We start from the raw sequence: 19,860 nt of genomic DNA, 5'->3' as shown, positions 1-19,860 counted from the left end.
CTTGATTAAGTTGGTTTTTCGCACTTAAAAGACTAGTCGGTTAAGTGCGAAAAGCCACCGCACACAAGAGTGGATGGAACCACTCTGATCACTCCGTCCACTCTTGTGAGTAGTGGCTTTCTGTACTTAACCGACTAGTATTCTAGGTTGTATTGGCCAACCTCTTGACAAAACACATTTTAACTGAAACTCTTTTGTAAGACCTTTTATAATAATTATGGTTTTTTAAAACTTCTTATTGTCAGAGTCGTGTAAGGCTCTTCCATATCTGCTCTTCAACATTCTCCCTCAAACTAGAGTTATAACTTCAACTACAATGAAAAATATTTTTGGTCTTCAATTTTCTTTTGCTAAAAAAATTCTTCACAGATGCAAAAACGTCATCTTTTGTGCTCCCTCTTTCTTGAATATTTTGGTCACATAAAAATTACCACAATATGTGAAATAAAATATATTTTCCTTATATTTTTTCTTCTGCTTCTTCCCCTCAAGCTGGAAAGTATCAGTGTAATACCACCTTAAATAAAAAATATAATTGTATGTATTATCTCTTCCATCAAGGTGTCTCGAGGATAAGAACTCAATCAGACACACTCTCAAAAAATAAGATGGGTGAAGTGTGTATAAAAAAGGTCCAAACAACCTCATAGGATTACAAACAAAAGTAGTGATAATAATAACTAAAAAAAATAACGCTAGTCACTCAAAGGACGATGATAAAAACCTACTTAAGGGTACTCATAAAAAAGTATCAATGGACTTAAAATACCCATATGTATATAAAAAGAAAAATCAACCAAAGCAACGCACATCAAGTTGGCCCAAAGGGGGTATGTGTGAGTCAAAAAAGGATGGTAGGAAAAAGGTAATCGATAACAAAAAAGGTATGTGGGGAATGTAACGAAGGAAAAATAACCACCTCGATAAAAAAAAGGAAACTATAACGATAGAAAAATAACTTTAAAAAATTGACCAAGTATGGCGTCAAGATAATTTCATGAGGGTGAACAAAATATTTTGGAAGTGACTAACTTAATATAATTTGAGTACATGAACTTCTATTTATAATAGAGGAAAGTAGTAGACTCTAATTACATTTAAACTACCCTTGTCCCAATTACACCCAAAGTCGAATACTTAAAGGCAAGTCTTAACATAATTAAACAACTGAACATAAATAGAAAATTAACATAACTAAAATACATTTTAATTAAAACTCTTCTGTTAGACCTTCTTCGATAATATTTTTAGCTCTATAAGACTTCTTATTATGAGAATCATGTAAGACTCTTCCATATATGCTTATCAACATTATGATTTACATGTTAGGCATGTATTATGGACTTCTTATTTTAATTAGAATTGACTACAATATAACCAAATAACTCAAGTTAACATTCCTCATCAAATACCAGCTTATTTAGGTAAAAAGAGTTGTTCACCTATTGAAGATAGGTGTCTGCTTGAAATTGCAATTTGGTGCAAACAGGGGATTGGTCTCCAAGGCCACATATGTGCTCTTGAAGTACCCTATAAGATCAATCCAATATCGGCAACTTAAATAAAATCTGAAAGTAGGTTAATGCTGAAAATTCAAAAAAATTAAAGCTCATTGTAGTTTGTAATTAGAAATTTTGAGAATACAAATTCATCTTTATTGCTTTTAATTTATGTCATATGACAAATGGATGTAGAAGTTAATGCTACATTATTTTAATCTCATTTAACCTAGTAGTATCCCAAATTTTTAATGATTTAAATATATGCCTAACATGAATGATTCACACTTTCACTCCAACTCAGTTGAAAGTCTATGGATATGAAGCCTTGCCAACAAAGTTCTCAATTGTGTCGTGGTCAAACTTTTGGTTGAAGCATGAACACACTTTGGTCTTCTCTACTCTTGTCACTCATGAAAGTGGATTTTGATATGCTCTTGATTTATAAATAGTTGTGGTTATAAGGTTGTTTCTTGTTATAATTCAGGTATATAGCTCCAATCCGTTTCTACAATGCATAGGAAAGTCTAGAGAACAAATGCAAACTAGATGGAATGGATCTTCTTGTCTTCGGTTATACCTACCAAATCTGCATAAAAATGTTTGAAAAAAATTATTTGATGCCCCATGAGTATGAAAACTTTACGTATTAGCATTGAATTTGTCTTTACTATTAGTGTTTGAAGTTGTTAAGTTTTGCTTAATGATAATTTGTTTATTAGAAAGATGAGTTTGGGCATTGTTTGTGTATAAGGTCCTGCAAATTTCTAGCCAATCTGTTTTTTACTTGCTTCTAATGCTCTTGTACTTACTCCGAGAATTTCATAGCATATCTTTTCTTTAGTTGTTAATTTGAAGTATGTGGGACAAAGTGCAGGAGACCTGGGTCTACTGTAACCAAGGCCAAAATTTCTGGTTCCTACAATGAAAAGAGTGTACAGCTTCCTCATACTAAGAAAGTTGATAATGCCATCGATCCTTTTGAAAGGATGAGATTTCCGATCTCAAATGCATTGGCCGGATTTTCAATTGACTTATCTTGTTGGGTTATTTTGGTTAGAAAGCTGAGATTTTAACTCAGAAAAAGAGTTGTTCTTTTTGTTTTTCTATTTGTTGGTCTACTTTGTTTATCATCTTGTTGAATCGTTTAAGATTGGAAATGCAACTCCATGTAATAAAGTTTAAAAAATTATTATTAAATTTAGATATTGTAAAATTAAGAATTTGAGTAGGTATCTAGACATTATAAAAGTAACCATTTTGTTTAGGTATATTGTTTTTTATATTTAATTAATTTATTATTTTTATTTAAAAATATAAAATTATTTATCTTATTTTGTTAATTAAAATTTAAATAAAACTATCTTAATAAAGTTAAAACTCTCAGGGTATTTTATAAATAATTTCATTCTCCACTTTCCACTAAAATTTTTATTGTGTACACTAATACAAGAAATTACTTATATACCGTACTTTCCATTGAACATAATAAATGACTTCATACTACACTTTCTATTGAGCATACTAACCCATAAAAGTAATTCCCCATATAATTCACTTTCACTTTCACTTTCATTTTCTACACCCACCTTCACCCTCTCCTCCCATGACCCTCCTATCTTTAATGTTGGCTTTAACTAAAAAGACAGGAGGAAAGATAAAAAAAAAGTTGAAAGGAGGATTTGGGATATAAAATTCTAAAGTATCAAACTGATATGGTAGCTTTCTCCTTTGATCATTTATAGGCAACTTTCATCACAGAAAAATTTAGGATTCTTTATCGTATTCATATAAAAGTCTCTCTGCTTTTGACAAAACGACGGCTGCTTTGTACCGTTTAGAGGTCTAGGAATTTGATAGCTTTCTTGTCCATCTCTTCAGACTCCCAAGCAGGCAACTGGGAAGGCCACTTGATATAAAAACGTACAAGAGCGATTCCAGCTGAAAATTGAAATGACCCGGCAGTTTCAAGTTTCAACCATGTGCTTTACGTGGATGCTCATCCTCATCCAAAAATCCCTTTATTCCTCCTCCTTAATTGGATCATCTCTCTAACCAAGTCAAACCCTTCTGGATTTTCTACCAACAGAAACGCAGATTATATATATTCACTGAAGATAAGTAAAGCAGTTATCGGATGCACTCAAAAGTCATAGATCTCTCTGTTTCGATACGCCGGGGCTGATCGAATCTCGGCTGCGGAGTAAGATTAAAGAAGCAGAAAGAAAGGCTAAAGAATGTTATCATGGTGATTACAAGAAGAGAAACACATGCAAACCTTATCAGAATCGAGTAGATATTTCGGCTTTCGCCACCTCCAGCCTCAAAGTTCTGCGTGTTAATCTTTACTTACTGGATCAGTTCTATCATTTTCAGCCATGGCTGATATGCTGTGTTTAATATAAATTAGTCTCAGAAAGCTGGCTTATGATGGAGTCTGTTTTTATAGAGTTCGATAAAACATATCAAACTGAAAAGGAAAGAGAATCAAACTGTTTTGTGGCTCTCATTCAACTCCGGTGCCTCAGAAGCCATTTGAGTGTATTCTTGAGTGATTTTAGTTTTCTTCGCGGGGGGAGGGACCCATTAACTAAAAACGGCAAACAGATACGCAGTTTATTTGAGCCAACCTCTTCTGCACAAGTTGGCTTTTAGTGGCCTATGATGCTTCTCTTTTCACACCTTTCAGTGTGTCATTTTAGAAAAGAAGAATAAACTAACTTCTCTAACAAGAATAAATTAAAATCTGTTCCACTTTGTCTTTTGTTTTCTCGCATAGTAAACCATCTTAGAATCTCCTCAAAAGTGAAGAAACTTAATTCATCTCTTCTGCAACTGTTTAAGTTGAGGAACTCTGTGACTCTGAACTACTTCACTCTTTTGCAATTTTATGATCAGCAAAGAATTGACACCCCTCTTCTCAGTTTCCCTGATGATGTCTCCCTCTGCTACCAAATTGGTTTATACAATAGAACCAGAAACCTCTGTTTCTTGCATATAACAAGTGCAGACACATGAAGTTCAATAAAAAAGATAGCATCTGTTGGCCATTGATTGCAGTGTTTTCTTAACTCAGTTCATCTCTGTTAAACTGTTGGGTGATGTCTTCTTTCTCTTTTTAAAATTTCAGTGGACATACAGTACTACATGTTGTAGAGTAACTGGAAATCAAATCAATAGGTTTCATTGTGGCAAGAAACAGTACATGGAACACATTATGCAAACAGAGTGGGATCCAAGACTTGCCAAAGATGACTCAAGACACCTTACTAGCAAAGTTTCCCACTCAAGGAAGTTGTTCAATGGTTGATCATGGAGAGCACTATCGTTATCTGACCCAAAAAACGTGAAAGATATGCTTATCTTTATCTGTCTCACACATTAACAGAAATGTTGATTTGATACTCATGCAAGAAAACCGATCAAATACTGTGCGATTGTGGCCGATGGTCGGCGTGTTTCCAGTGCTTTTTTTCCATATATAAATAGACAAGAGTGTGACTGGTTTCTTACTTCACCACCCTTTCTCAAGGAATACAGTGGTGTCACAATGTTCAACCCAACTCAAAGATGCTTCCTTTATTAGAACCTCAACACTACTCTGTGGCCCTTTCTGCAATGCTTCTCTTCTGGAAATGCATTATCTGGAGAGTTGGCTATCTTACTACCCAAATAGCCAGTTGCTCAAGGAATTCATGAAAAAATGGATTGGTCAAATATGGGGCTGTGATGTTTCTAGTAGAGCAAATATGAATGCCTTTGGAAATCTGCAACATCTTTAAGTTGGTCTTCTTGCAGAGCATAGCCAGTGTCTCTCAGTAACTTATCTTCAGGATCTATTTTGGATTGTAATGCTAACATTTGCTATTGAACTCTGAGCATTCATTATTAATTCCTTCAAGGTTTCTGCACTGACATCCCACAGTCCAGCTAAATGCCAGTGTAGTGTTGTCTATCAATGGGATATTGATCAAAGCTTCCGAGTCCAGAACAAGGTTGGAGCTGAATCAGATCCAATTATTAACTCGATTAAACTGTTAACCAGAGTTTTCATTGATTCACTTCTAAAATTATCTTTAAAACTCTTCACGTCCTTGTAGGAACATTTTCTTTGCATGGTACAGGAACCAGCCCATTGATCATTATGGAAATGCCCAAGGTTGAAGATCTATTTCTGCTTCATTGGATTGAATTGAGGAGCTGAGTTTTGAAGACAGTATTTTCCTTTGTAATTATTTATCCTCCTATAAAATCCAAAACAGATTAATAGAGGGCAAACCTCAAAATGGAGGTACTACATGGTTCTGTCACTAATGAGGCATTCTAAAAGTAGCATTAGTGAAAGCATTTTCCAAGTAAGTTTGCAATTGAAACTGTTAAATTGGGTCCAAGACCTATCCAAAATGACTAGCCACAGGCCCTCATGTGTGGTACGTGGATAATTTGGGTGGAATGCCCACATACTAAGTGGTTGCTCTGATACCATGTTAAATTAGATCCAAGGCCTAACCCAAAATGACTAGCCACTCAGGGAACCTCTTCTATCAACTAATAAACTCAAAATATTTTATCTCACTAATCCTTATGAGATTATTCCTTAACAGAAACATCGAGACATACACCTGAAGTAACAACTTCTAGTCTTCTTCCATGCCACTTTTGTGAAGGAAAAGGAGGATACCCTCACCAATGATGGTTAGAAGAGGTCCACAGGCAAGAGGACCATCTATGATGATGTGGGGGAGTTTCCTATCCCTTATGATAGTGTGGGAGGGGTTCCCACTAGTCTGCATGTGTAGGTAGAGGGGGACCTTCCATTGTCGAGCAAGTGGTATATTGATGATGAGAGAGCTTCATCCCACACTACCTATATACAAAGGGAAAGACCTTCACACGGGAAAGATGTTCACCCCCTCTGCAACCTTTACGAAGGAAAAGGGGAGTGAAATTCACTTTCAATTCCCCTCAATGTGCACTAACAAGACCTTATAAAGGGAAAGGGGAGTTCCCCGTCACCACCGATAGTTGGAGGAGGTCCATTGCTCTATGCAAAAGGTAAGAGGACCATCTATGATGATGAGGGGGAGTTTTCTGTCCCTTAGAATAGAGGGGAAGAGGTTCCCACTAACCACCATGTCTAGGTAGAGGGGGCACCTTCCCATTGTCGAGCAAGTGGCAAGAATAATAACATAGTAGGCATTAATCCATATACAATAGGAATTTTGGTTTTATATTTGTTTTACTAGGTAGATTGATAGAACATTAATTGGGTAAAATTATCGGCCCAGAAGTAGGGATGATACATATAATAGAACACAGGCCCCTTATCCGGTGGTTCAGGCCCATTTTCAATGTCTGTTGCTCTTATATTCAAAAAAAACTGCAGAGCCTTCAGGCTTCAAGCTCCGCACTCCCGCGAAGATGAGGAAGAAGCCATTTTTTCCTGTAAATCTGCTGAGGCAAACCCCCAAAATGTACTACGTTGGACATCGCTTGTTGGCATCTTCGTCTTCCTCCATTCATACGCCGGAGAAAACGAAAACATCAATCTCCTCTAATGCATCTATAATTGCGATGCATCGAAGCAAACCTATCTCTTCTCCTTCATTGCACTCCCGCGCGGAGAATCAAACCACAGTCCCTTCCTTTAAATTCAAAACTGAAGACCGTAATTCCATCACGGAATTGTGCCGAGATAACAAATTCAAAGAGGCCGTGGACATCCTCTGCCGGCAGAAACGCCTTAAAGAAGCTGTGCGAATCCTGGACGACATAGATCGGTCCGGAACGCGCCCATCTGCTGCTATTTACTCTACCCTTTTAAAGCTCTGTCTTCAGCAAGAAGCTCTTCACGAGGGAAAAATTGTGCATTCCCACATAAGAAGCTCCGGCTTCAAGCCTGGGGCCGTCATTTCTAATCGCCTCATTGACATGTACGCAAGGTGCGGCAACTTAACTGATGCCCGGCAACTTTTTGAGGAGATGGATGAGCGCGACCTCTGCTCTTGGAACACAATAATTGCCGGCTATGCTAGGAAAGGCGAACTAGAAAATGCTCGCCAGCTTTTCAACATAATGACTGAAAGAGATCATTACTCCTGGAGTACAATGATTTCAGGGTATGTTCGCCATGATAGGCCAAAAGAAGCTCTGGAACTTTACAGGGAACTGCAGAGGGACGAGGGCTCGAAAGATAACAAGTTCACAGTCTCTGCTGGCCTTGCCGCTTCTGCCGCTGCTACATCTTTGCGGTACGGGAAGGAGATCCACTCTCATATACTGCGGACAGGGTTTGCATCAGATGCTGTAGTTTGGAGTGCTCTTTCCGATATGTACGCCAAGTGCGGAAGCATAGAAGAAGCTCGTTTTGTTTTTAATTCAATTTTAGAAAAGGATGTCGTTACTTGGACCACCATGATTGGTAGATACCTGGAAGGGGGAAGGAGAGAAGAGGGATTTGAACTTTTCTTTGATATGTTGAGATCAGGCGTTAGACCGAATGAGTTCACTTTTGCAGGCATTTTGAATGCATGTTCAGCACAAGCTGCAGAAGAATTGGGGAAGCAAGTTCATGGCCACATGACTCGAGTTGGGTTTGATCCCTTCTCTTTCGCGGCAAGTGCACTCGTTGACATGTATTCGAAATGTGGGAACATTGAAAGTGCAAGAAGGGTCTTTGAAGCAATGCCTCAGCCGGATATAGTTTCCTGGACTTCTATGATTGCTGGATATGCACAGAATGGCCAATCAAAGGAAGCTCTACATTACTTTGACTTGATGCTGAACTCAGGTACAAAACCGGATCATATAACATTTGTTGGAGTTCTTTCTGCATGTACTCATGCTGGATTAACTGATGAAGGCCTAGAGATTTTCCATTCAATAAGTGAAAAGCATGGGTTGACACACACAGCTGATCATTATGCATGCATTGTTGATCTCCTTGCACGAACGGGGAAATTGGAAGAAGCAGAAGAGATCATTGACAGGATGCCCATAAAGCCTGACAAGTTCTTGTGGTCATCGTTGCTTGGTGGTTGCAGAATTCATAGAAATCTCAAACTTGCAAAGCGAGCAGCAGAAGCTTTGTTTCAAATAGAACCCGAAAATGCGGCAACATATGTTACGATGGCCAATATATATGCCACTGCTGGAATGTGGGAAGAAGTGGCAAGAATTCGAAAGAAGATGGATGACAGAGGAGTTGTGAAGAAACCTGGCTCCAGTTGGATTGAGATCAAAAGGCAGGTTCATGTATTTTTGGTGGGAGATAAGTCACACCCCAAAGCAAAGAATATCTATGCATTATTGGACAAGCTCACAAAAAGGCTGAAAGAGGAGGGGCATGTCCCAGATACCAATTTTGTGCTGCATGATGTAGAAGAAGAGCAGAAGGAGCAGAATCTGATATACCATAGTGAGAAGCTCGCAGTTGCCTTTGGGATTCTTGAGGCTCCTGCTGGTACACCAATAAAAGTTTTCAAGAATCTGCGGATTTGTGGAGACTGCCATTCTGCTATTAAGCTTATATCAAGAATTGCTGAGAGAGAGATCATGGTCAGGGATTCGAGTCGCTTCCATCGCTTCCTGAAAGGAAACTGTTCATGTGGAGACTTTTGGTGATATAGTATAGTTAAAATTTTCAATGGACCTTAAGGTGCTGGTGCTTCAGGGTTTAGCTGTGAAGAAGGCACCAGTAATGACAGACTACAAGTAAACAGACAAAGCTCACATATCATCATCAAAGATTTCTACCTGACTAGGTTGAGGTCCGTTATATGAATCCACCTGCTCCATCTTCTCCATCTTGCCTGTTGATTTATATCAAGCCTTTCCTTGTCACCTTCATCTATGTTTTTCTTCAAGCTTGTTCATCCGAATCCTCCTAGGACAAAACCTTTCTAACTGGTGCATTACGAGATATTCATAAAACATGCCTAAACAACTGTAATCAGCTCTCCTTTGGGTCTATGAATGCTACTGCTGCTCGTTTCTTAACATATCATTTGTAATTGTATCTTTCCAAGTCTCTAACTTCCACCTTTTATGGTGGTTCTTCGTTACTGCCAGAAAGTTTGCTCAGGAAACATGGGTAAAAGTTTTCTTGTTGAATTTTACCTCCACCTTTTTCGCCACATGCCTCTACAGTGGCAATCCCTTTTATAGTCTCCTGTCTCCTCTTCAGCTGTCTTATATTTATCCTACCTGTTGCACCCTGCTCGAGACCTCCTCCTCTTGAAAGATCAAGCCTAGATAACGAAGGGACTTGGCCTTCAATCTGCCATGAGCGCATATATTTTGTGACCTAGAATATCTTTTCTTCGACAACCATTACAAAGGCCAAAAACAAGGCGTCCAGTACTGTATATGCAGTCCTTCCTCTAATATTTGAAGGGTTGTTACAGGTCTTGTGAAGGCTTACATATGCAGATGATTTTACTTGTTTATGTATTTTGTTCACAGGGCCGGAATCATCTTCTATTGGAAGCTGAAGTTTCTTGTCCTCGTTTGCTTGTATATGCAGTCCTTCCTCTTATGGACGATACACTCCTCGTGTCGGCCATAGCGGCCACATAAACCGATATGTATACGCCCACCCTATACTGATAGGGAAATGAAGACTATACGCTTTAAAAAAAACTGAAAAATCTAAATAATAATAATTAAAGGTGAGGCCGTGAGGCTTGCGGTTTTGATTTTTGATTCACGAACGAGAGGACGACGATGGCCACTTGCCATCACTGGCGCTTTCTCTATCTCTCGTCCATTCGAACTCCCCCAGTCCACCACAACTCCAGAACGTCGCACCTTGAGAAAATGGCGGCGCCTGCCATGGCTGTTTCTGCTAGTTCTGCGTCATTCGCGCCGTCTGCGACACGTTTCCTCTCCCATAGAGAAAATCTCAAGATAAGCAGTTTTCCAACTTCCTGGAGACGTTCCTCTGTAAGTAAATCTTCTCTTTTGTATCTCCACTCTCCGATGCTTTATGTCCTTCCGCCCATTCGTGGGCTGATCAAATTTTCAACGTATTAGTTACCACCACGTAGAACGTTGTCTTGTTGGTTGGATGCCCACCAAATGAGCAGGAGAAAATAGAGATTTTGGGCTACAAGTTTGGTTCTTGAATGTTCCACTATCTGTTTCTGTTTTGAAGATTAGATTCCCATGTATCATTAGGAGAAGTACCTCTCTTTCTCTACGGCTTGTTTGACTTAACAGACATGGACCTCTGACCTGAAAATTCAGTTTTTTTCATTTCCTGGGGGAATTTCTTCAGCATGTTGGGTGTTGGTCAATTGTTTTTGTTTTCAATAATTGTTGATATTGAATCTCCTTGCCTAACAATTAAGCAAGTTGATATAAATTGCGAATAGCTGCAACATATAGGACATAGGACACTTGTTTTAAATTAAAAGCTTTGGACAGAAGTAAAATGCAAGTTAAAAAGATATCCACTTTACCATCTCTCCTGTCAGTTGGTTCGGTAGCAAGATTGATTTTGACTGTTACCTGAAACATTTGTCGTACTCTTTTGTGATAAGCCAGCTAGATATAGCAAAGAAAAACATGTAGTTAGGTTAGGCCTCCCTAGGTAGAAATTTGTAATCAATCTTGATGTATTGTGTCCACTTTAATTTGACTCATAATGGGCCAAGAGAAACTGTCTTGAGAATCCATGCTTCATATACGACTGTCTGTTAGTTACTGGTACTTTTCATTTAGTGGACAGTGAAATTAGATTGCCAATAAATGTAAAACAGTTTTGGTACATCTTTCATTTGGGATCAGTGCTGCTATCTGCATTAATATGCTACGAAAGAAATCAAATCATTGTTAAAATAATGGACCCATTGATAGATTACTTTCAAAGAACTTAAGTACTGATCTATCTTCATGAGGATTAGTACACTGACCTGAGTGTATTTTGTATTTTTTGAAAATGCTAAGTGTTTTATTAAGGGTGTGTTTGTGTCAATAGGAAATCGATGAAAACTTTTCTGCCTGACCAAAATTTTCTGATGTTTGTGCTGGATTAGGGGGGTAGGAAAATTTTCACCTCAATTCTTCTTGTCCCACAAAAAAAATTGACGGGGATAGAAATTTGAGTTTCCTATTGCTCTAATAGAAAATAACAAAAACTAAACCAAAATGCACAAACACATCAAAATTGGTCAAAAGGAACTTATTTTCAACAGGAAAATTGGTCAAAGGGAAAATGATTTTCCAGTAATTTTTTTTTCCTGTTACGGAATAAATAGTCCCTATGGAAAAGGAGGATTACAAAAGGATAGTAAACATGATCAAAATATACAGTTAAAAAAGCTATTAAACCAAGCCTACTTGATTTAAAACAAAAACGAAAACTGGACTTTCTGATTTATTTAAAATATGATGGATAATAGCAGCAGAGGTGAGCTTTATGAGTAGAAAACAAGTATATTATGCTAGACTGTTTGTGAACCAGTTTTAAGTGGACCAAGCATGTAGTAAGAAGCTCATGGGCATGCTCAGGTCTGTTGAAATTAAATGCAGCTTATACCCTGTACTCGCATTTACCTTGAACCTATTAGAAGAGGTGGCTTTGGCCTCTACTCTACTAACTATATCTCCACATGCATGACTGTGAGATTCAGCACAAACATGTCTGTTTTTGTAAAAAATCAGTATCCTTGTTGTAGTTCCCGATTGGTTGGTTGCCTCTACTCTCTTGTATGGAGTTTGATTGGGAGGTGAAGCTAAACTTCTCCCTCCTGAAACCTGTGAAGAAGCATATTATTCTTATCAAGCTGATGGATCACCTAATTGCAAATGACAAAACACTCTGATGTAAGCCTGTTTGACAATTAAAGGTTTCGCCATAATTGAAGGTTGTTGTGTTTGAAAACTTTGTCAGGAAGCCAGGTCTTCTATCTCTCAGTGAATCCTTCAAACGTTGCTTTTAAGTGAAAATTATACCGGTTACAGGTTGACGACAGTCATTGTCAGTATACATCTTTTTTGGTTGTTTAATCATGTTTTAAACTCTGCTCCTTATAATTTTCTATGGTGGAATTGGCTTTTGGTGATTTGAAGTATGAGTTTTGGGTGTTCTGTGCCCTTGGTTTTTCTTTTCTCTTTAACTGGTTCTTTCTGATCTGGTAATCTAGTTATTTATTCATAGGTTTCATTGCCTACTGGTTTCAGTTATTTGCTAGAAGATGAGTTATAATCATGTTGATGAACAGCTTAATAACTTATGAAGAAACCATTTTTACTGCTTTGAGACTGGATTACATCTTCTAACTGTAATACTTCAGTTGATGTGCAGAGAAAATGCAACTTATACTGTGAAACATATTCATATATTACCAAGAAAACAGTTACCAAGGTATTCTGTGGCCAAGTACAAGTTGAAGAGGGCATAGATGATGAAACATGTGAGTTAGTTAATGGAGTTGACCTTGTTTTGGGTGAAGGAGCAGACAGTGTCCATGCTTATTTGTTGAAGGCTGTAAAGAACAATAATGGAACAGGTCTGTTAATATTATCTGATGTCTTTGGGTTCTCCGATTCCTCTACAAGAGATTTTGCCTACCGTGTGGCCTGCAGTGGTTACAAGTATGTATTTTGAACTTGAATGCACTAACTTTCTGTCTTATAGCAATTCCACTATATCAGTATAAACATCTACTTCACTTTTCTAAGTGATTGAAGCCATATATTATTGCAGTCACTTATTTCAAGTATTACTATGACATAGGCAAAATTTGAAAGTACTTCACCACTGCTTCCCACTTTACACTCTGCTCTCAAAAATATTTCTGACAAGGGTGCTGCAGTGCCTGGTGAGAAATTTGAAACCAAGTTTGACTTCTCTTTTCCCTTTCAATAAAATGAGCCCTATTAAATATAATAATATAAAAATCCTGACAGTCGATTGCTGATGACTTAGAGCCCATGGCACTGAACAACTTTTGGAGCTGTTTTACCTTGCTTACATGTTTTTTTTACATTACTTTCCTTAAAAAGCTCTCATCTGTTAGTTTCGTATTAAAAAACTTTCAAGTTCTTCCCCCCCAAAAAATAAATAAGTATCACAGAGCATGCACCAGATTTATATACAGGGCTCCCTTAATAAGGTGAAAAAAGTTATCAATTTATGAAAAAAATTACTAATTATTAGGACTTTGTTGTTAGAAATTTTTTTGAACATGATTCATCTTATGAAGTGGGAGACCTCCCTTCTTCCAGGGTCCAAACCTTGGTTTGGCTTTCTTTAACTTTTAATTTTAACTTAAATGTGTTGACTGTAATTTTTTCTTACAGTTTAACTCTATTGCAGTGTTTTAGTTCCAGATTTGTTCCATGGGGATCCATGGACAAAAGAACGATCCAAAGATGAGTTTGAGCTCTGGTTAACAAGACAATCCCCCGAGAGACTTGCCAAAGACATTGCAACCTCAGCAAGATGGATGGTTGATGAATTTTTAGCTGCTGGGATCTCCAAAAAGCTAGGTACTATTGGGTTTTGCTTTGGTGGTAGGCAGTTAATTGAGACTTTGGCTGGAGACAATGGGGTTCACTTTGGCATTGGGGTCTGCTTTTATGGCACACGGATTGACCCATCTTTAGCTAGCAAAATCAATATCCCCGTCCTATTTGTGTCTGGGGATAATGACCCTCTTTGCCCTGTAAGTGTTTTACATGATATGGAGAAAAATATAAAAAATTCTAGAGTGCAAATCTACCATGGACGGGGCCATGGGTTTGCCCATCGTCCAGAATCTCCAGAAGAAGATGAAGATGCAGAGGATGCATTTGCACTGATGAAGACATGGCTACATGATGGTTTAGTGGCTGTAAATTAATAGGTGAATTTCTTACCTGAAGTGTGTACTATATACTTCTGTTTGAGACTAGTGTGGGAATTTCTTTATCTTGACATGAACGAGTTGATCCTATTTGGGAAATTCCAAACACACACAACCAACTCTGATTTGTAATTCGTTTTGTTCACCAACCGTCACTAACTCTCATCATGATCTCCCCGACTTATGATTATGAACTTCTAAAGATATATAATCCAGCATGTACAAGCAATTAAATGTGAAAAACAAAAACCAGAGACCAACTGCTGTATGGTTTACCAACCGTATAGATATTTGATACAAGAATAAATGGAAGGAAAGCCACAGATAAAAGAATAATTAGGTTGCATTAGTTATCTGCTGATAGATTGTGTTTTTTGTGACTACTATATTTTTTTCCTACCAAGTACTGTATAATCTGCAGGTACCAAAACATAAAGAAACTGAGGTTTCCAACATGACAGATGAAAGAAATACAATGACGTGAGGCTGAAAGGAATCACATGCTGAAGACGTTGGTTGGTGGATTATTGTCACTTTGTTCAGTACTTGATAGGTAGGAGATGAATCAAATTGCATGAATCGGCAAAATGGGTGACTGTTTTGCTTTGTTTTGTTCCGTGGAAGGAGAACAATGGGCAAATGAACGCATGGGTATCGCTTGTTCTGATCCTCAAGTTAAGCAAACACATGGGCTGTTCCTGAAGGGTGGCCTCCGTTGCTCAAGGAGAGAACCAGAGAACCAGTTAGTCAAAGTGGTAACATGGGTATGAGCACTTGAGCAGAACGTAAGAGAGATGGAAACAGAAGTTTTGGTGGTGAGGGTGCATCGGTCACCTACTTGTGCGTTCCATGAGTGCGTAGTCATTGTTTGTCTGGATGCGAATACCATAGTTATGAAAAATACTGTCAGAAAGAAAGCAACGAAATCAAAAAAAATTGAACATGCACTGGACTTTCTGTCTTCTGGGTTTTGAACTTGATTTGCGGTTTGGCAGATTAAGAAAGGGAAAATTTTGCGGCTCTTTACAGCACAAAAGAAACCCAGAGAATTCAAAACTACCAAAACATTCTCTAGTTCAGGAATTTAGGCAAACAAGATGTGTTCGTAAAGTTTGCATCTGCCAGCAAGTTTCATTTATTCAGCCACCCATTGGTGAATAGCTTACAAAGCTTCTCCACCTGCAAGAGCTCTCGTCGTCAACATTTGGCACCACTAGTCACTCATATACTGTTCACAAAAAATAAAAAAAGTCAAGTAGATATGTGGAAGCTGGCCAATTGATAAATGACGGCAATAAGCTGGAAGCTTTTTGGAAGAATGAGAAGGATTATGAAGAACGGCGCTACACGGCGAAATCGACATGAAAGAGAGCGATTTATAGATAAGACAAATGGACTTTAAAAGCTTAAATTAGAAGACTGACTTCTTTATAGTATAAGACATTGTTTTGATAATTCTTTGCTGTGGTCTCTTCCCTTATGCATTACATTGTACTTAACTTGAATTTAAGCCTTCTAACACAATAAGAAATGAAACAAATGGAAGAGAAAGACCTTATCTTAATCACATTAGGATAGGCTCAAACTCAAATTTCAAATTTCAAATTTCAAATCCTACCTACCAATTGGTATTTGACATATTTGTATGTTTGTCGAGCCCACTGTACTTTGCAGGCTGAAGTGACCTTTCAAAAGAGCTATTTAACTTCGCCTTTGGGACCTTGAAGATACAGAAGGATGACATTTGATTCCTAATGGGTTGTATAATTATTATGTTCTCCGTTGATGGATGAAGAACAATTCATAGGATTTCTTGGATTATTAAATGTCAATCACAGCAATTTTCTCTTGGATTCCAGTGGATAGTCTCAAGAGATTTTTCTTTTGCCGTACCATTGTGGAATTTCATCAAACATCTACAGCAATCAAAATAAAGCCTCTTCTGTTTTTTTCCAGCCATAATGAAGCAAGGAAACAGAGCTACAAGATAGTTGTCATGCATTAACCCCATTATGTCTCTTGATAGTTTTTTCCCTCTTTTCTTTATAATTCATATAAAAAGAAGCTGAGACTCATTCATATTCAAGAGAGTAATATTGTCATATGGTAGTAACAACGACCAATTCAATGTACACATGAAAATTTACAGGGTAGTTGAGAGCTCCATATATCCCCCCTTTCTTCCCCAAAAACCATGTTCCTCAATAAATTCAAATCTCACAAAACAACACCAATCCACTTTTTAATAAACAAACCCCCAAAAAGAAATAACAAATAAATAAGCAATGACAAACTGTTTCTCTAAGAAATTGAAAAGAAAAAAAGAACTAGAGATAGATAACCAGATTAGATCCTCATCCTCTGCTGGATGTTCTTTTCACTTTGGCAGAACAAGATGAAGTTGAGGTAGTAGTAGTAGTAGACACAGCTTTCACTTCACTTTTCTCGTTTACTAGCCTCTGTCTTTGCCACCTTATATTGAGTCAGAAGATGTTTTGGTCTTGGATCTGTATAGGAGTTTCTTCTTCTTGGAGCTTGTGTTGTTAACGGTGAGAAACACCTTACCAGGCTCTCCAATTTTGAAGCTGTTTTTTATAACAGGCTCATCAGTAGGGCTAATCTTCCTTGTTTTTTGGACTATTACTGTGTATCCATCTTCGGCACTTGGGATGAATTCAGCCCCATAGCTCACATCCCACCCAACAACTCGAAGCTCCCAAACAACAACGCTAGCCTGGCAAAATATTTGTTTCTTATTTTAGATCATCCTGATTTAGGTTCAACACATATGTCAAGCAATGGATGAAAGAATAGAAGACCCACCTCAGTCGCAGGCAATTCAACTGTGTATTTTGAAGCTGGCTTAATGGTGATCTCTGTTACAGGATCAGCAGTGCTAAAATCAGGATCGCTCTCCTTGCTCAGACCACCGTACTGAACAGGGACTTGCTCGGGAGCAATGTATCTGAATAGCATACAAGTCATTGGTCTATATGAGAGACAGGAAAAAGATGAAGAGCAAGAAGAAGAACAAACTCATCACCAAACAAATTGTAGTCCAGAGAACATCTGAGAGATACGTGTTAATCATAGAGGAGTTCATAGGCAGCATATGAATCTATAATGGAGAACCATAAAGAATAGAAATCCTAACAGAACACATGGATAAGCAAAGGAATCAGAAGGGAACAATAAGAGGGACCAATTACTTACAAACCAAATATATAATTAAAAATAATGATCAGACATGATAAAAATAGCAACCCCAGCAACCGAAAAAAGAAATCAAAATGAAAATAGCAGAGAAAGAATCTGAACTAATAAAGAAGACAAAGCAATCGAGATCAGACCAAAACAAAAAAAAGGGAAGCTCATACTCAATTAGAAAAGGAAAAAAAGAGATGAAGAGGATAAAGAGACAGATTAAAACAAGTTTCTTTGACGTAAAAATACTAACCTGAAGAGGGTATCTGTGGACTTTGAAGGGCCAGCGAAGACAAACTTGCTCTTGGTCCGCTGAGTAAGGAATGGGCTGATCATCCGATTAAATGCAAGATACCACCAGGGGACATTGATAAACACCTAAGATTCATATGGAATTGAAGTTAAACAAAAGCACTAGAATTAAAGACGATAATGCAAGAAACCCAAGCACAAGTTACCTGCTTTGCGACAAATTCAGGGTAATTGTCCTGGAGCATATTAAGCGCCTGGTTGGTCGCCTGCCTGAGCTCTCTCTTTCCAGGTCCAGGGGAGTTCTTCAAGTCTGTTACCTGAACAAAGGTGCAGATCCCACTAGGAGAGAAATCGAGTTGTTGACTGATGCTCTTCTCCAGAAACTGAATCCTCCAACGCAAAAATTTCTGCCTCTTCTCTGCATCCGAGAAGGTCTTGTCATAGAGCTCCTTGCTCTGAAACTCCCCATAAACGTTATAGCATACGGGGTGACCTTCTTTATCGTATCCATGCATAAAGACCACACTGGCCAGATCGTTTCCGAGGTCTTCCTCAAGAAGAGAGTCGATCCCAAACTCTTTCCTCCAGCGAACGGTGTTTTTTATCATCGTGAAAGCATCCTTCACCTTGAAATCTCTTGCCCTCAGGAATTTCAACAGGATCACATCGCTCTTCTCATCGCCAATAAGTGGGACTCCCCAGATGAAAACCTCCTCCGGAAGCACCTCAGGGGCCGCCGGAGCTTCTTCGGCGGTAGCCTCCTCGATCTTCTCGGCTGGTGGCTCCGATGATTCGGGAGCAGGAGCAGGAGGAGCGGCAACGGCAACGACTGTTTCCTCGATGGCTTCCACAGTCTTGGCGCCATCATCGTCAACGACAACAGACGCAACCACCACAGTTTCTTCCAGGACCTCAGCGACCGGTGCCGGCTCGGCAGCTAGAACCTCAGTCTTAGGTGGTTCCTCGGCCTCGGCCTTCGGTTCCTCCGCAGCTTCCGCCGGCTTCGACGCCTCCTCCTCTGTCTTCGATTCCTCTACTTCCTTAGGCGTTTCTTCTTCCTTAAGCTTCTCTTCCTCCTTAGGTTTCTCTGCTTCTTTGGGTTTCTCTTCTTCCTTAGGGTTCTCTTCGTCTTTGGGAGGTGGAGCCGTGAACTCGCGCTTGTTGAGCGCTTCTTGGATCAACTGCTTGAGCTCCTCAAGCGCTTTCTTTTCTGGGTCAGGAAGATCCGAAACCCGGTTGCTCTCTTCCTTGAAGGAAACGGATTCGCTAATAACCTCCTCCGCTGCGGGCTTCTTCTCATCAGCCTCGCCGGCGGCCTCCGCCGCAGGCTTGGCCTCTTCCGGTTCAGGAGCCGCCGGAGCCTTTTCCTTCTGCTCCACCTTCTCGACCGAAAGATCGGCCGTGACCACAACCGTCTCCGCTACAGCCTGCGTCGGAGCGGCCGTCTGAGGTTCCTCCGCCATCGAAACCAAAGAGTATTACAATCGAAGACGCTGGAAGATAGGGAAAGAAAGAACTTTTCAAGATGAAGTCGTTCAAACACAGAGCGGAGAGCAGACGGCAGAGAGCAGAAAGAGGAAGGGGGTTTAGTGTGAGAAAGGGCTCGAGGGGTGTAGAGAACCGAGAGAGCTTATATGGAAGGGAGAAGCAATGAACCAGTCTGTCAAGTCAGATGTACAGCCGATGCTACTCTGGAGGGGCCCACAGACGTTACCGAATATAACGCCGTAGAAGTATCATCGGTGCCGTCGCCCGCCGGCGGTTGGTGGCGCCCACCGGAAACTCAAATCTCCTCCCCAAATTTTCCTCTATTTTCTCCAAATTTCCCCTCTATTCAGAGAAACAGGAAAAAAAGAAAATCTCACCCTGTGTCTTCTGTCGGGAATGAACAAGAACAACTACGTAAATGACGGCCGTAGCAACTTGCAGAGCAAACGCCCAGTAAAAACGGGTATGTCGCCAAAGGTGATCTGAAGGGTAACTTGGTCATTATAGTTCCTCATTTTCTCTTTTTTCCGTATGATTGATATTTGCCTCGAAGAGTCACAGTTGCC

The 19,860-nt window shown here is 39.1% G+C and overlaps 3 protein-coding genes across 3 annotated transcripts; 2 read left to right on the top strand and 1 right to left on the bottom strand.

The window, feature by feature from the left end:
• The first annotated feature begins 6,910 nt into the window (after window positions 1-6,910).
• Window positions 6,911-9,961, top strand: LOC137960262 (pentatricopeptide repeat-containing protein At4g37170). The gene has a single exon (XM_068807824.1). It carries the CDS (start codon window positions 6,921-6,923, stop codon window positions 9,120-9,122), a length of 2,202 nt encoding a protein of 733 aa, XP_068663925.1. The 5' UTR covers window positions 6,911-6,920; the 3' UTR covers window positions 9,123-9,961.
• A 37-nt stretch (window positions 9,962-9,998) lies between these two features.
• On the top strand, window positions 9,999-14,458 carry LOC137960263 (uncharacterized). Its single transcript, XM_068807826.1, has 3 exons — window positions 9,999-10,442; window positions 12,808-13,097; window positions 13,822-14,458. The coding sequence occupies exons 1-3, from the start codon at window positions 10,224-10,226 to the stop codon at window positions 14,345-14,347; spliced, it is 1,035 nt and encodes a 344-aa protein (XP_068663927.1). The 5' UTR covers window positions 9,999-10,223; the 3' UTR covers window positions 14,348-14,458.
• A 1,973-nt stretch (window positions 14,459-16,431) lies between these two features.
• LOC137958747 (patellin-3-like) lies at window positions 16,432-19,425 on the bottom strand. The gene is made up of 4 exons (XM_068805849.1): window positions 18,013-19,425; window positions 17,808-17,932; window positions 17,174-17,315; window positions 16,432-17,084 (listed from the first exon to the last, which is right to left on the bottom strand). The coding sequence occupies exons 1-4, from the start codon at window positions 19,267-19,269 to the stop codon at window positions 16,824-16,826; spliced, it is 1,785 nt and encodes a 594-aa protein (XP_068661950.1). The 5' UTR covers window positions 19,270-19,425; the 3' UTR covers window positions 16,432-16,823.
• Between the last annotated feature and the right edge of the window lie 435 nt (window positions 19,426-19,860).

The sequence above is a fragment of the Aristolochia californica genome, unplaced genomic scaffold, assembly GCF_029961685.1.
Source record: "Aristolochia californica isolate CCGP_79_NKW_82.1479 unplaced genomic scaffold, dmAriCali1.0.hap1 SCAF_3, whole genome shotgun sequence".
Taxonomy (NCBI): Eukaryota; Viridiplantae; Streptophyta; class Magnoliopsida; order Piperales; family Aristolochiaceae; genus Aristolochia; species Aristolochia californica.
Note: the sequence above shows the minus strand (reverse complement) of the source record. Positions and strands in the feature narration are given on the sequence as shown.

Coding starts and splice junctions, on each gene's coding strand:
- LOC137960262 (XM_068807824.1), top strand. CDS start 6,921: ATGAGGAAGAAGCCATTTTTTCCTGTAAATCTGCTGAGGCAAACCCCC.
- LOC137960263 (XM_068807826.1), top strand. CDS start 10,224: ATGGCCACTTGCCATCACTGGCGCTTTCTCTATCTCTCGTCCATTCGA. Junction 10,443..12,807: donor CTTCCTGGAGACGTTCCTCT/GTAAGTAAATCT, acceptor GTTGATGTGCAG/AGAAAATGCAACTTATACTG. Junction 13,098..13,821: donor GTGGCCTGCAGTGGTTACAA/GTATGTATTTTG, acceptor ACTCTATTGCAG/TGTTTTAGTTCCAGATTTGT.
- LOC137958747 (XM_068805849.1), bottom strand. CDS start 19,269: ATGGCGGAGGAACCTCAGACGGCCGCTCCGACGCAGGCTGTAGCGGAG. Junction 17,933..18,012: donor CTGAATTTGTCGCAAAGCAG/GTAACTTGTGCT, acceptor TATGAATCTTAG/GTGTTTATCAATGTCCCCTG. Junction 17,316..17,807: donor TCCACAGATACCCTCTTCAG/GTTAGTATTTTT, acceptor TATGCTATTCAG/ATACATTGCTCCCGAGCAAG.